The sequence below is a fragment of the Salvelinus alpinus genome, chromosome 3 (assembly GCF_045679555.1).
Source record: "Salvelinus alpinus chromosome 3, SLU_Salpinus.1, whole genome shotgun sequence".
NCBI lineage: Eukaryota > Metazoa > Chordata > Actinopteri > Salmoniformes > Salmonidae > Salvelinus > Salvelinus alpinus.
This window is the reverse complement of record NC_092088.1, coordinates 77841049-77858284: the sequence shown is the minus strand read 5'-3', so window position 1 is coordinate 77858284 and position 17236 is coordinate 77841049. Positions and strand designations below refer to the sequence as shown.

Genomic DNA, 17236 nt, shown 5'->3' with positions numbered 1-17236 from the left:
CATACTGTATCTCATACTGTATCTCATGCTGTATCTCATACTGTTACTCATTCTATACCCCATGCTGTATCTCATACTGTATCTAATGCTGTATCTCATACTGTATCTCATTGTGTATCTCATGTTCTATTTCATACTGCATCTCATTTTCTATATCATGCTGTATCTCATACTGTATCTCATTTTCTATATCATGCTGTATCTCATACTGTATCTCATATTGTATCTCGTACTGTATCTCATACTGTATCCCATGCTGTATCTCATTCTGTATCTCATGCCGTATTTCATGCTGTATCTCATACTTTATCTCATGTTCTATCTCATGCTGTATCTCATACTGTATCTCATGTTCTTTCTCATACTCTATCTCATACGGTATCTCATAATGTATATCATGCTGTATCTCATACTGTATCTCATGCTGTATCTCATACTGCATTTTCTATATCATGCTGTATCTCATACTGTATCTCATATTGTATCTCGTACTGTATCTCATACTGTATCTCATGCCGTATCTCATGCTGTATCTCATACTTTATCTCATGTTCTATCTCATGCTGTATCTCATACTGTATCTCACGTTCTTTCTCATACTCTATCTCATACGGTATCTCATAATGTATATCATGCTGTATCTCATACTGTATCTCATGCTGTATCTCATACTGCATTTTCTATATCATGCTGTATCTCATACTGTATCTCATATTGTATCTCGTACTGTATCTCGTACTGTATCTCATACTGTATCTCATGCCGTATCTCATGCTGTATCTCATACTTTATCTCATGTTCTATCTCATGCTGTATCTCATACTGTATCTCATGTTCTTTCTCATACTCTATCTCATACGGTATCTCATAATGTATATCATGCTGTATCTCATACTGTATCTCATGCTGTATCTCATACTGCATTTTCTATATCATGCTGTTTCTCATACTGTATATCATATTGTATCTCGTACTGTATCTCATATTGTATCTCGTACTGTATCTCATACTCTATCTCATGCCGTATCTTATGCTGTATCTCATACTTTATCTCATGTTCTATCTCATGCTGTATCTCATACTGTATCTCATGTTCTTTCTCATACTCTATCTCATACGGTATCTCATAATGTATATCATGCTGTATCTCATACTGTATCTCATGCTGTATCTCATACTGCATTTTCTATATCATGCTGTATCTCATAATGTATCTCATATTGTATCTCATACCGTATCTCATGCTGTATCTCATACTTTATCTCATGTTCTATCTCATGCTGTATCTCATACTGTATCTCATGCTGTATCTCATGCTGTATCTCATACTGTGTCTCATGCTGTATCTCATACTGTATCTCATACTGTATCTCATGCTGTATCTCATACTGTTACTCATTCTATACCCCATGCTGTATCTCATACTGTATCTAATGCTGTATCTCATACTGTATCTCATTCTGTATATCATGTTCTAATTCATACTGCATCTCATTTTCTATATAATGCTGTATCTCATACTGTATCTCATTTTCTATATCATGCTGTATCTCATACTGTATCTCATTTTCTATATCATGCTGTATCTCATACTGTATCTCATATTGTATCTCGTACTGTATCTCATACTGTATCTAATGCTGTATCTCATACTGTATCTCATTGTGTATCTCATGTTCTATTTCATACTGCATCTCATTTTCTATATCATGCTGTATCTCATACTGTATCTCATTTTCTATATCATGCTGTATCTCATACTGTATCTCATATTGTATCTCGTACTGTATCTCATACTGTATCCCATGCTGTATCTCATTCTTTATCTCATGCCGTATTTCAGGCTGTATCTCATACTTTATCTCATGTTCTATCTCATGCTGTATCTCATACTGTATCTCATGTTCTTTCTCATACTCTATCTCATACGGTATCTCATAATGTATATCATGCTGTATCTCATACTGTATCTCATGCTGTATCTCATACTGCATTTTCTATATCATGCTGTATCTCATACTGTATCTCATATTGTATCTCGTACTGTATCTCATACTGTATCTCATGCCGTATCTCATGCTGTATCTCATACTTTATCTCATGTTCTATCTCATGCTGTATCTCATACTGTATCTCATGTTCTTTCTCATACTCTATCTCATACGGTATCTCATAATGTATATCATGCTGTATCTCATACTGTATCTCATGCTGTATCTCAAACTGCATTTTCTATATCATGCTGTATTCCATACTGTATCTCATATTGTATCTCGTACTGTATCTCATACTGTATCTCATGCTGTATCTCATTATGTATCTCATGCTGTATCTCATGCTGTATCTCATACTTTATCTCATGTTCTATCTCATGCTGTATCTCATACTGTATCTCATGTTCTTTCTCATACTCTATCTCATACGGTATCTCATAATGTATATCATGCTGTATCTCATACTGTATCTCATGCTGTATCTCAAACTGCATTTTCTATATCATGCTGTATTCCATACTGTATCTCATATTGTATCTCGTACTGTATCTCATACTGTATCCCATGCTGTATCTCATTCTGTATCTCATGCCGTATTTCATGCTGTATCTCATACTTTATCTCATGTTCTATCTCATGCTGTATCTCATACTGTATCTCATGTTCTTTCTCATACTCTATCTCATACGGTATCTCATAATGTATATCATGCTGTATCTCATACTGTATCTCATGCTGTATCTCATACTGCATTTTCTATATCATGCTGTATCTCATACTGTATCTCATACTGTATCTCGTACTGTATCTCATACTGTATCTCATGCCGTATCTCATGCTGTATCTCATACTTTATCTCATGTTCTATCTCATGCTGTATCTCATACTGTATCTCATGTTCTTTCTCATACTCTATCTCATACGGTATCTCATAATGTATATCATGCTGTATCTCATACTGTATCTCATGCTGTATCTCATACTGCATTTTCTATATCATGCTGTATCTCATACTGTATATCATATTGTATCTCGTACTGTATCTCATATTGTATCTCGTACTGTATCTCATACTGTATCTCATGCCGTATCTCATGCTGTATCTCATACTTTATCTCATGTTCTATCTCATGCTGTATCTCATACTGTATCTCATGTTCTTTCTCATACTCTATCTCATACGGTATCTCATAATGTATATCATAATGTATCTCATACTGTATCTCATGCTGTATCTCATACTGCATTTTCTATATCATGCTGTATCTCATACTGTATCTCATATTGTATCTCGTACTGTATCTCATACTGTATCTCATACCGTATCTCATGCTGTATCTCATACTTTATCTCATGTTCTATCTCATGCTGTATCTCATACTGTATCTCATGCTGTATCTCATGCTGTATCTCATACTGTGTCTCATGCTGTATCTCATACTGTATCTCATACTGTATCTCATGCTGTATCTCATACTGTTACTCATTCTATACCCCATGCTGTATCTCATACTGTATCTAATGCTGTATCTCATACTGTATCTCATTCTGTATATCATGTTCTATTTCATACTGCATCTCATTTTCTATATAATGCTGTATCTCATACTGTATCTCATTTTCTATATCATGCTGTATCTCATACTGTATCTCATGCTGAATCTCATGCTGTACCTCATACTGTATCTCATGCTGTATCTCATGCTGTATCTCATACTGCATCTCATTTTCTATATCATGCTGTATCTCACGCTGTATCTCATACTTTATCTCATGTTCTATCTCATGCTGTATCTCATACTGTATCTCATGCTGTATCTCATGCTGTATCTCATACTGTGTCTCATGCTGTATCTCATACTGTATCTCATACTGTATCTCATGCTGTATCTCATGCTGTATCTCATACTGTTACTCATTCTATACCCCATGCTGTATCTCATACTGTATCTAATGCTGTATCTCATACTGTATCTCATTGTGTATCTCATGTTCTATTTCATACTGCATCTCATTTTCTATATCATGCTGTATCTCATACTGTATCTCATTTTCTATATCATGCTGTATCTCATACTGTATCTCATATTGTATCTCGTACTGTATCTCATACTGTATCCCATGCTGTATCTCATTCTGTATCTCATGCCGTATTTCATGCTGTATCTCATACTTTATCTCATGTTCTTTCTCATACTCTATCTCATACGGTATCTCATAATGTATATCATGCTGTATCTCATACTGTATCTCATGCTGTATCTCATACTGAATTTTCTATATCATGCTGTATCTCATACTGTATATCATATTGTATCTCGTACTGTATCTCATATTGTATCTCGTACTGTATCTCATACTGTATCTCATGCCGTATCTCATGCTGTATCTCATACTTTATCTCATGTTCTATCTCATGCTGTATCTCATACTGTATCTCATGTTCTTTCTCATACTCTATCTCATACGGTATCTCATAATGTATATCATAATGTATCTCATACTGTATCTCATGCTGTATCTCATACTGCATTTTCTATATCATGCTGTATCTCATACTGTATCTCATATTGTATCTCGTACTGTATCTCATACTGTATCTCATACCGTATCTCATGCTGTATCTCATACTTTATCTCATGTTCTATCTCATGCTGTATCTCATACTGTATCTCATGCTGTATCTCATGCTGTATCTCATACTGTGTCTCATGCTGTATCTCATACTGTATCTCATACTGTATCTCATGCTGTATCTCATACTGTTACTCATTCTATACCCCATGCTGTATCTCATACTGTATCTAATGCTGTATCTCATACTGTATCTCATTCTGTATATCATGTTCTATTTCATACTGCATCTCATTTTCTATATAATGCTGTATCTCATACTGTATCTCATTTTCTATATCATGTTGTATCTCATACTGTATCTCATGCTGAATCTCATGCTGTACCTCATACTGTATCTCATGCTGTATCTCATGCTGTATCTCATACTGCATCTCATTTTCTATAGCATGCTGTATCTCACGCTGTATCTCATACTTTATCTCATGTTCTATCTCATGCTGTATCTCATACTGTATCTCATGCTGTATCTCATGCTGTATCTCATACTGTGTCTCGTGCTGTATCTCATACTGTATCTCATACTGTATCTCATGCTGTATCTCATGCTGTATCTCATACTGTTACTCATTCTATACCCCATGCTGTATCTCATACTGTATCTAATGCTGTATCTCATACTGTATCTCATTGTGTATCTCATGTTCTATTTCATACTGCATCTCATTTTCTATATCATGCTGTATCTCATACTGTATCTCATTTTCTATATCATGCTGTATCTCATACTGTATCTCATATTGTATCTCGTACTGTATCTCATACTGTATCCCATGCTGTATCTCATTCTGTATCTCATGCCGTATTTCATGCTGTATCTCATACTTTATCTCATGTTCTATCTCATGCTGTATCTCATACTGTATCTCATGTTCTTTCTCATACTCTATCTCATACGGTATCTCATAATGTATATCATGCTGTATCTCATACTGTATCTCATGCTGTATCTCATACTGCATTTTCTATATCATGCTGTATCTCATACTGTATCTCATATTGTATCTCGTACTGTATCTCATACTGTATCTCATGCCGTATCTCATGCTGTATCTCATACTTTATCTCATGTTCTATCTCATGCTGTATCTCATACTGTATCTCATGTTCTTTCTCATACTCTATCTCATACGGTATCTCATAATGTATATCATGCTGTATCTCATACTGTATCTCATGCTGTATCTCATACTGCATTTTCTATATCATGCTGTATCTCATACTGTATCTCATATTGTATCTCGTACTGTATCTCGTACTGTATCTCATACTGTATCTCATGCCGTATCTCATGCTGTATCTCATACTTTATCTCATGTTCTATCTCATGCTGTATCTCATACTGTATCTCATGTTCTTTCTCATACTCTATCTCATACGGTATCTCATAATGTATATCATGCTGTATCTCATACTGTATCTCATGCTGTATCTCATACTGCATTTTCTATATCATGCTGTTTCTCATACTGTATATCATATTGTATCTCGTACTGTATCTCATATTGTATCTCGTACTGTATCTCATACTGTATCTCATGCCGTATCTTATGCTGTATCTCATACTTTATCTCATGTTCTATCTCATGCTGTATCTCATACTGTATCTCATGTTCTTTCTCATACTCTATCTCATACGGTATCTCATAATGTATATCATGCTGTATCTCATACTGTATCTCATGCTGTATCTCATACTGCATTTTCTATATCATGCTGTATCTCATACTGTATCTCATATTGTATCTCATACCGTATCTCATGCTGTATCTCATACTTTATCTCATGTTCTATCTCATGCTGTATCTCATACTGTATCTCATGCTGTATCTCATGCTGTATCTCATACTGTGTCTCATGCTGTATCTCATACTGTATCTCATACTGTATCTCATGCTGTATCTCATACTGTTACTCATTCTATACCCCATGCTGTATCTCATACTGTATCTCATTCTGTATATCATGTTCTAATTCATACTGCATCTCATTTTCTATATAATGCTGTATCTCATACTGTATCTCATTTTCTATATCATGCTGTATCTCATACTGTATCTCATGCTGAATCTCATGCTGTACCTCATACTGTAACTCATGCTGTATCTCATGCTGTATCTCATACTGCATCTCATTTTCTATATCATGCTGTATCTCACGCTGTATCTCATACTTTATCTCATGTTCTATCTCATGCTGTATCTCATACTGTATCTCATGCTGTATCTCATGCTGTATCTCATACTGTGTCTCATGCTGTATCTCATACTGTATCTCATACTGTATCTCATGCTGTATCTCATGCTGTATCTCATACTGTTACTCATTCTATACCCCATGCTGTATCTCATACTGTATCTAATGCTGTATCTCATACTGTATCTCATTGTGTATCTCATGTTCTATTTCATACTGCATCTCATTTTCTATATCATGCTGTATCTCATACTGTATCTCATTTTCTATATCATGCTGTATCTCATACTGTATCTCATATTGTATCTGGTACTGTATCTCATACTGTATCCCATGCTGTATCTCATTCTGTATCTCATGCCGTATTTCATGCTGTATCTCATACTTTATCTCATGTTCTATCTCATGCTGTATCTCATACTGTATCTCATGTTCTTTCTCATACTCTATCTCATACGGTATCTCATAATGTATATCATGCTGTATCTCATACTGTATCTCATGCTGTATCTCATACTGCATTTTATATATCATGCTGTATCTCATACTGTATCTCATATTGTATCTCGTACTGTATCTCATACTGTATCTCATGCCGTATCTCATGCTGTATCTCATACTTTATCTCATGTTCTATCTCATGCTGTACCTCATACTGTATCTCATGTTCTTTCTCATACTCTATCTCATACGGTATCTCATAATGTATATCATGCTGTATCTCATACTGTATCTCATGCTGTATCTCATACTGCATTTTCTATATCATGCTGTTTCTCATACTGTATATCATATTGTATCTCGTACTGTATCTCATATTGTATCTCGTACTGTATCTCATACTGTATCTCATGCCGTATCTTATGCTGTATCTCATACTTTATCTCATGTTCTATCTCATGCTGTATCTCATACTGTATCTCATGTTCTTTCTCATACTCTATCTCATACGGTATCTCATAATGTATATCATGCTGTATCTCATACTGTATCTCATGCTGTATCTCATACTGCATTTTCTATATCATGCTGTATCTCATACTGTATCTCATATTGTATCTCATACCGTATCTCATGCTGTATCTCATACTTTATCTCATGTTCTATCTCATGCTGTATCTCATACTGTATCTCATGCTGTATCTCATGCTGTATCTCATACTGTGTCTCATGCTGTATCTCATACTGTATCTCATACTGTATCTCATGCTGTATCTCATACTGTTACTCATTCTATACCCCATGCTGTATCTCATACTGTATCTAATGCTGTATCTCATACTGTATCTCATTCTGTATATCATGTTCTAATTCATACTGCATCTCATTTTCTATATAATGCTGTATCTCATACTGTATCTCATTTTCTATATCATGCTGTATCTCATACTGTATCTCATGCTGAATCTCATGCTGTACCTCATACTGTATCTCATGCTGTATCTCATGCTGTATCTCATGCTGTATCTCATACTGCATCTCATTTTCTATATCATGCTGTATCACACGCTGTATCTCATACTTTATCTCATGTTCTATCTCATGCTGTATCTCATACTGTATCTCATGCTGTATCTCATGCTGTATCTCATACTGTGTCTCATGCTGTATCTCATACTGTATCTCATACTGTATCTCATGCTGTATCTCATGCTGTATCTCATACTGTTACTCATTCTATACCCCATGCTGTATCTCATACTGTATCTAATGCTGTATCTCATACTGTATCTCATTCTGTATATCATGTTCTATTTCATACTGCATCTCATTTTCTATATAATGCTGTATCTCATACTGTATCTCATTTTCTATATCATGTTGTATCTCATACTGTATCTCATGCTGAATCTCATGCTGTACCTCATACTGTATCTCATGCTGTATCTCATGCTGTATCTCATACTGCATCTCATTTTCTATATCATGCTGTATCTCACGCTGTATCTCATACTTTATCTCATGTTCTATCTCATGCTGTATCTCATACTGTATCTCATGCTGTATCTCATGCTGTATCTCATACTGTGTCTCATGCTGTATCTCATACTGTATCTCATACTGTATCTCATGCTGTATCTCATACTGTTACTCATTCTATACCCCATGCTGTATCTCATACTGTATCTAATGCTGTATCTCATACTGTATCTCATTCTGTATATCATGTTCTATTTCATACTGCATCTCATTTTCTATATCATGCTGTATCTCATACTGTATCTCATTTTCTATATCATGCTGTATCTCATACTGTATCTCATGCTGAATCTCATGCTGTACCTCATACTGTATCTCATGCTGTATCTCATGCTGTATCTCATGCTGTATCTCATACTGCATCTCATTTTCTATATATCATGCTGTATCTCATACTGTATCTCATATTGTATCTCGTACTGTATCTCATACTGTATCTCATGCTGTATCTCATGCTGTGTCTCATGCTGTATCTCATACTGTATCTCATGTTCTTTCGCATATTGTATCTCATACTCTATCTCATTTTCTATATCATGCTGTATCTCATACTGTATCTCATATTGTATCTCATGCTGTATTTCATGCTGTATCTCATGCTGTATCTCATCGTGTATCTCATGCTGTATCTCATACTGTATCTCATGTTCTTCTCATACTGTATCTCATACTGTATCTCATGCTGTATCTCATACTGTATCTCATGCTGTATCTCATGCTGTATCTCATAGTGTGTCTCATTCTGTATCTCATACTGATTCTCATGCTGTATCTCATGCTGTATCTCATGCTGTATCTTATACTGTATCTCATGCTGTATCTCATGTTCAATCTCATGTTCTATCTCATGCTGTATCTCAGACTGTATCTCATGTTCTTTCTCATTCTATATCTCATGCTGTATCTCATACTGTATCTAATGCTGTATCTCATACTGTATCTCATTCCGTATATCATGCTGTATCTCATACTGTATCTCATTTTCTATATCATGCTGTATCTCATACTGTATCTCATGCTGAATCTCATGCTGTACCTCTTGCTGTACCTCATGCTGTATCTCATACTGTATTGCATACTGTATCGCAATCTGTATCTCATGCTGTATCTCATGTTCTACCTCATATTGTATCTCTTCGTGTATCTCATGCTGTATCTCATACTGTATCTCATGTTATATCTCATGCTGTATCTCATACTTTATCTATTGTTTTATCTCGTACTGTATCTCATACTGTATCTCGTGCTGTATCCCGAACTGTATCTCAATGCTGTATCTCATGTTCTATCTCATGCTGTATCTCATGCTGTATCTCATACTGTATCTCATGTTCTTTCTCATACTGTATCTCATACTGTATCTCATTGTGTATCTCATGCTGTATCTCATACTGTATCTCATGCTGTATCTCATGCTGTATCTCATAGTGTATCTCATTCTGTATCCCATGCTGTATCTCATGCTGTATCTCATACTTTATCTCATGTCCTATCTAATGCTGTATCTCATACTGTATCTCATGCTGTATCTCATGCTGTATCTCATGCTGTATCTCATACTGTATCTCATGCTGTATCTCATGCTGTATCTCATGCTGTATCGCATACTGTATCTCATAATGTATCTCATGCTGTATCTCATGCTGTATCTCATGCTGTATCTCATACTGTATCTCCAAGTGGTCTCCCAACAAACAAAGCCTGAAACTTGTACCTACATCTCTGAGTTTCTGAACGATAGTTTCCTTGGGAGATTATGGTCTCCACTATTTCAACATGTATCCTTCCACACACATAGGTGTAATTACTGATGTCTACTGTAAAGTCTCTCTAACCTCCATGCCTCCAGGTTACTGCTCATTAACTCAAGTGAGTCATCAGTCAAATACAGTCATTAGAGTCACAGCTTGTCAACCCAAAACCAAACAAGACAGCAGGTCAATGGGGTTGTTATACCTTGAGACAAAACAACAGCATGGAAGGGTGTAACTGGGTGTAGGCTAAAAACCACAAATAAAGCTCAAGTACAGTACCAGTCAAAAGTTTGGACACACCTACTCATTCAAGGGTTTCTTTATTTGTACTATTTTCTACATTGTAGAATAATAGTGAAGACATCACAACTGTGAAATAAGACATGGAATAATGTAGTAACGAAAAAAGTGTTAAAAAATCAAAATATATTTGATATTTGAGATTCTTCAAAGTAGCCACCCATTGCCTTGATGACAGCTTTGCACACTCTTGGCATTCTCTCAACCAGCTTCACTTGGAATGCTTTTCCAACATTCTTGAAAGAGTTCCCACATATGCTGAGCACTTGTTGGCTGCTTTTCCTTCATTCTGCGGTCCAACTCATCCCAAACCATCTCAATTGGGTTGAAGTTGGGTGATTGTGGAGGCCAGGTCATCTGATGCAGCACTCCATCACTCTCCTTCTTGGTCAAATAGCCCTTACACTGCCTGGAGGTGTGTTTTGGGTCATTGTCCTGTTGAAAAACGAATTATAGTCCCACTAAGTTCAAACCAGATGGGATGGCATATGATTCCATATGTATTATTTCATAGTTTTGATGTCTTCACTATTATTCTACAATGTAGAAAATAGTAAAAAATAAAGAAAAACCCTTGAATGAGTAGGTGTGTCCAAACTTTTGACTGGTACTGTAAGTAAAGTTATTATATTAAATACATTTTTACATCACAATATATAGTTTTGTAAATTCACATTTGAATGAAGTGGAAAAGAAGAGAAGAAAAGCAAAGAGTACATGCTCTGTTAAAATTCCTTCATTGAACACCGTGGCTCTACACTACAGTACTGTCTAACACTGAATATGTCTGGTTAATCTGTGTGTTCCCACCACAGTCTGTGTCTCTGTGTCTGTGTGTTGTGTCTCTGTGTCTCTGTGCTGAGTCTCTGTGTCTGTGTCTCTGTGTATGTATGCTGTGTGTCTGTGTACTGTCTCTGTGTGCTGTGTCGCTGTGTCTGTGTGCTGTGTCTCTGTGTCTCTATGCTGTGTCTTTGTGCTGTGTCTCTGTCTCTGTGTTTCTGTTTCTGTGTCTGTGTCCTGTGTCTCCGTGTCTCTGTGCTGTGTCTCTGTGCTGTGTCTCTGTCTCTGTGTCTCTGTGTCTCTGTCGCTGTGTCTCTGTGTCTTTTTCTCTCTGTCTCTCTGTCTCTGTGTCTCTGTGTCTCTGTGCTGTGTCACTGTGCTGTGTATCTGTGTCTCTGTCTCTCTGTGTCTGTGTCACTGTACTGTTTATCTGTCTCTTTATCTCTGTGTCTCTGTGTCTCTGTCTCTGTGTCTCTGTACTGTGACTCTGTACTGTGTCACTGTGCTGTGTATCTGTGTCTCTGTCTCTCTGTGTCTGTGTCACTGTGCTGTGTATCTGTCTCTCTGTCTCTATCTCTCTGTCTCTGTGTTGTGCCAGAGGCCTTATCATTATCAGATCCAATCAGCAGGTGAGATACGCCAGCCAAGACAGCACCTCAATAACATCTCTTTATCCAGCCTCAGATACTGACTGATGACTGTTATTGAGACACACAGGCCTGCCAGACTGTCAATATGGCCCTGGGGGAAGTGGCTGTTGCTACAAGTCAACACCTGCTAGATTACACAGCGGAGAACAGAGACAATCACATAGCTGCTATTATGTATACAAATAATTCAAGTTTAATTAATTTCCTGTGACTTTGTGTGTGTCAACTGAGGTGAGAGATTGCAGGAGTTAATCTGACTTTATATTGTGCGTTCTGTTCAGAATGGAACTCTTTCTTCTAGAACTGTGAGTCGTAGAAGATGTATGAGTTTGTGTTCATCAGAATGGAACTCTTTCTTCTAGAACTGTGAGTCGTAGAAGATGTATGAGTTTGTGTTCATCAGAATGGAACTCTTGTCTTTCTCTTTTCTAGAATCCTGGACTTCCGGAGGGTACCGCCAGTGGTGGGCAGGCTGGTGAACGTGACGGGGGAGATTCTCCTGACCACTCACAACGAGGACCTAAGGAGTGTGTTCTTTACCTCTCCAGGTAGGCATTACCCCTTCAGGTAGGCATTACCCTGCTACCTAGGTCTTAAATAATCAGTCTATGATTAAATGGCGATGATGAAATCGGCGTACTGCTTACTGTTTAAACCAATCTATATCTATGTCTATTCTCTTTCAAACAGCAAACAACACATGTTTCTTTGCCAAGTGTCTGTACGTGTGTAAGACTGAGTATGCAGTGTGTGGGAGCCCTGACCTGCTGGAGGGCTCCATGTCAGCCTACCTCCCTGGTCTCAGCATTGCCCCTCGTATCTCCCTCCCCAACCCCTGGATACGATCATACACCTTCACTGGCAGGGAGGAGTAAGCATACAACCCTTAACCCTGAGACCTGAGACCGTAACCCTGAGACCTTAACCCTGAGACCTTAACCCTGAGACCTGAGACCGTAACCCTGAGACCTTAACCCTGAGACCTTAACCCTGAGACCTGAGACCGTAACCCTGAGACCTGAGACCTTAACCCTGACACCTTAACCCTGAGACCTTAACCCTGAGACCATAACCCTGACACCTTAACCCTGAGACCTTAACCCTGAGACCTGAGACCGTAACCCTGAGACCTTAACCCTGAGACCTGAGACCGTAACCCTGAGACCTTAACCCTGAGACCATAACCCTGAGACCTGAGACCGTAACCCTGAGACCTGAGACCGTAACCCTGAGACCTTAACCCTGAGACCTGAGACCGTAACCCTGAGACCTTAACCCTGAGACCTTAACCCTGAGACCTGAGACCGTAACCCTGAGACCTGAGTCCTTAACCCTGAGACCTTAACCCTGAGACCTTAACCCTGAGACCTTAACCCTGAGACCTGAGACCGTAACCCTGAGACCATAACCCTGACACCTTAACCCTGAGACCTTAACCCTGAGACCTGAGACCGTAACCCTGAGACCTTAACCCTGAGACCTGAGACCGTAACCCTGAGACCTGAGACCGTAACCCTGAGACCTTAACACTGAGACCGTAACCCTGAGACCGTAACCCTGAGACCTTAACCCTGAGACCATAACCCTGAGACCTTAACCCTGAGACTGTAACCCTGAGACCTTAACCCTGAGACCGTAACCCTGAGACCTTAACCCTGATACCTTAACCCTGAGACCGTAACCCTGAGACCTTAACCCTGAGACCTTAACCCTGAGACCGTAACCCTGAGATCTTAACCCTGAGACCGTAACCCTGAGACCCTAACCCTGAGACCGTAACCCTGAGACCGTAACCCTGAGACCGTAACACTGAGACCGTAACCCTGAGACCGTAACCCTGAGACCGTAACCCTGAGACCGTAACCCTGAGACCGTAACACTGAGACGTTAACCCTGAGACCGTAACCCTGAGACCTTAACCCTGAGACCTGAGACCGTAACCCTGAGACCGTAACCCTGAGACCGTAACACTGAGACCTTAACACTGAGACCGTAACCCTGAGACCGTAACCCTGAGACCGTAACCCTGAGACCTTAACACTGAGACCGTAACCCTGAGACCGTAACCCTGAGACCGTAACACTGAGACCTTAACACTGAGACCTTAACCCTGAGACCTTAACCCTGAGACCGTAACCCCGAGACCTACACATCTCTTCCCATTTGCCATTTTGGAGCATCTCATTTCCATTTTGAAAGTTAATTTATGATAAGTCAATATGGCAGACAGAACATTCATATCTTGTTACAATTCATATCTTGTTATAATATCTTATATCTTGTTATAATCTGTCTATCTCTACCAGGTGGGAGGTGAACCCCTTCTACTGTGACACCATAAAGCGTCTGTATCCCTACAACTCAGGGAACAGGCTGCTCAACATCATAGATATGGCCATCTTTGACTTCCTCATTGGTATGTACTACCACCCATCACCCCTGATGGACCCCTGTCCTCATCCCATATGACACCCTATTACCTATGCAGTGCTCTACTTTTCTCTGTAGTCCTATGTGAGTGAACATTTGTTCTTGGCACATTCCCTCAGGTAACATGGACAGGCACCATTATGAGATCTTCACTAAGTTTGGCGATGAAGGTTTCCTTCTTCACTTTGACAACGCCAAAGGGTGGGTACTAGAGTTGTTATATAACTTCAGTCATTGTACAATGGAATATTTGTCGTTCCCTTATGATGACATCACTTCCTGTGTTTCAGGTTTGGGAAGCATTCTCATGATGAGATGTCCATACTGGCTCCACTGTCACAGTGCTGCATGTAAATATGGAGCGCATACACTAGTCACTAATACAGATGAACTAACACCAATATTTAACCTTAATTGAAAACATTTGGCATGGCAACTGTCGAGTCAAGTCTCACTCTCTGCCCATCTCTCCCGCACTCTCTCTCCCCCTCTACCCCCTCTCCCGCCCCTCTTCACCTCTCAGTATAAAGCGTTCCACGTTGCTGCGGCTGCAGCTCCTCTCACAGGACCACTACAGGCTCAGTGACGTGATGAGGGAGTCCCTGGGAGGAGACGCACTGCAGCCGGTCCTCGCTGAGCCCCACCTGCAGGCCCTGGACCGCCGGCTGCAGCGCGTCCTGAAGACAGTCCACAGGTGTGTCCGCAGGCTGGGAGAGGCTCAGGTGATCACCACAGACTTTGTTGATACCTCCGTCATGCCTGAGTCTGTCAAACCAGTGGCTACGCCCAACAAGGAGAAGTAATTAAGGTTACTAAGGAATCCAAACGGAGAAGTGCACTATAATAGAGGATTAGGGTGGCATTTTGGACGTATCCCCAAGTCCTGCAAGGGAAGGTAACTATAGACTAAGGACAGCCTGAGGATCATAATGGCAGGTAAACCTGTCCTGTAAAGCAGGAAGCACAGGGTCTGGTCTCTCTCACAGAGCAATACATTCTGCATTAGTTTTCAGTGGTGTGAATTCATGGATGCCAAGGGAAGACAGGCTTCCCCAAAAATTTGAATATATATATATGTATAAAATACTGTATCTTTCGTCTCTCTATTTTCATAATTTTCCATCAATTCGCAAGTGTCTGAATCTCACCGGAGAAATATTCTGAGCGAGGGAAATAGCGCCCCTCTGTCTCAGTATGTGTAGCACATGTATCTGATGCTGTCTGGACCAAAAGAGTATGACATGTTGCCGCCGTAGGGTTTGATTGATTGATGTCAATAAGCATTTGGCCTCCCTTGATAAAAAAGTATAACATAATTAGCCAATCAGCATTGAGCTGAGCTCAACTGTGGGTTGTACTGCTGCAGCAAAACGCCTCCAAGGGAGGCCAGTTTGGATTTGGCTTCACACCAATCAAATCACATCCTGAGCAAAACTTCACTGTCAGAAAAGAGTGTCTGTTTCTGGTCTGCTTGTGTTGATGTCCTGCAGTAGCTAGCTTGCTAAATCGGCCCTTTCCCAAGCCATGGATGGAGATGGGAATTTGGACTTGTGATGGCAATTCTCTCTACAGGCCAATGGTTATGACGGCAATTCCGATCTCACCATAGATCCATATATTGTGCCACTAGCCTGAGACGATTGAAGTTCAATATGTAGCCTAGATGGAGCCTAGTAGGCTCACATTAACTAGCTAGCTAACTTAACCGCTTCATTGCTACCCATGCGAGGAAGTTAGGCTAGCAAGCATTTTAGCTAGGTAGCCTATGAAAATAAAAAGTACAAAACCATAGATCGTTCTGCCAACATGAAAGAGAGGAGGACGGCATTGGCGTTCAACTAATCTATAAGTAGTGAGTCCCCACGCAAGCACACACACACAGACAGAAATCAGTACCATGGACAGCCACATGATATTTAGCCATATTGGACAAAATTGTTTTTGGCATCTTTGTTTGTTTTCAATGTATTAAACTAAGCATATATAGCCTTGTTGATTTGATTATGTTTAAATGTTTAATATGGAATTGGTGCTGGAATAGAGGCAGTGCTACCGTTGTCTTTGTGCTGACATGCAGTAACTAAAAACCAGTAGTTGTTTAGTAATAGAGTAATAGGGTTATAGAGCAAACAATGCAATTATCGCATCATAGGTTTACCCCTACCTACATGTACAAATGACCTCGACTAACCTGTACCCCCGCAGATTGACTCAGTACCGGTACCCCTTGTATATAGCCTCGTTATTGTTATTTTATTGTGTTTATTTAGTAAATATTTTCTTAACTTTATTTCTCGAACTGTGGATTAAGGGCTTGTAAGTAAGCATTTCACAGTAAGGTCTACACCTGTTATATTCGGTGAGTGTGACAAATAACATTTGATTTGATTTGAATATAGCTTTTTTACTGGCTTGGCTTCCACAGTGATTTTACCCACACAGCGCTACTGCTAGTCTTTCAAGTCCAACGTTTGAAATGATACAGACTGTTTTGTCAATAGACAGCAGCACTGCTTTC

General features: G+C 39.0%; 1 protein-coding gene across 2 annotated transcripts in view; it reads left to right on the top strand.

Moving 5' to 3' along the window:
- The window catches only part of LOC139571387 (pseudokinase FAM20A-like), a 42444-nt gene extending 25732 nt beyond the window's left edge, over positions 1 to 16712 (top strand). For both annotated transcript variants that reach the window (XM_071394205.1, XM_071394204.1), the window contains 6 exons: positions 12721 to 12836; positions 12979 to 13159; positions 14595 to 14704; positions 14838 to 14919; positions 15009 to 15068; positions 15242 to 16712. In XM_071394205.1, coding sequence (XP_071250306.1) covers positions 12721 to 12836; positions 12979 to 13159; positions 14595 to 14704; positions 14838 to 14919; positions 15009 to 15068; positions 15242 to 15521 — 829 coding nt within the window. In that variant the 3' untranslated portion in view covers positions 15522 to 16712. The remainder of the gene's footprint in view (positions 1 to 12720; positions 12837 to 12978; positions 13160 to 14594; positions 14705 to 14837; positions 14920 to 15008; positions 15069 to 15241) is intronic.
- Positions 16713 to 17236: the final 524 nt, after the last annotated feature.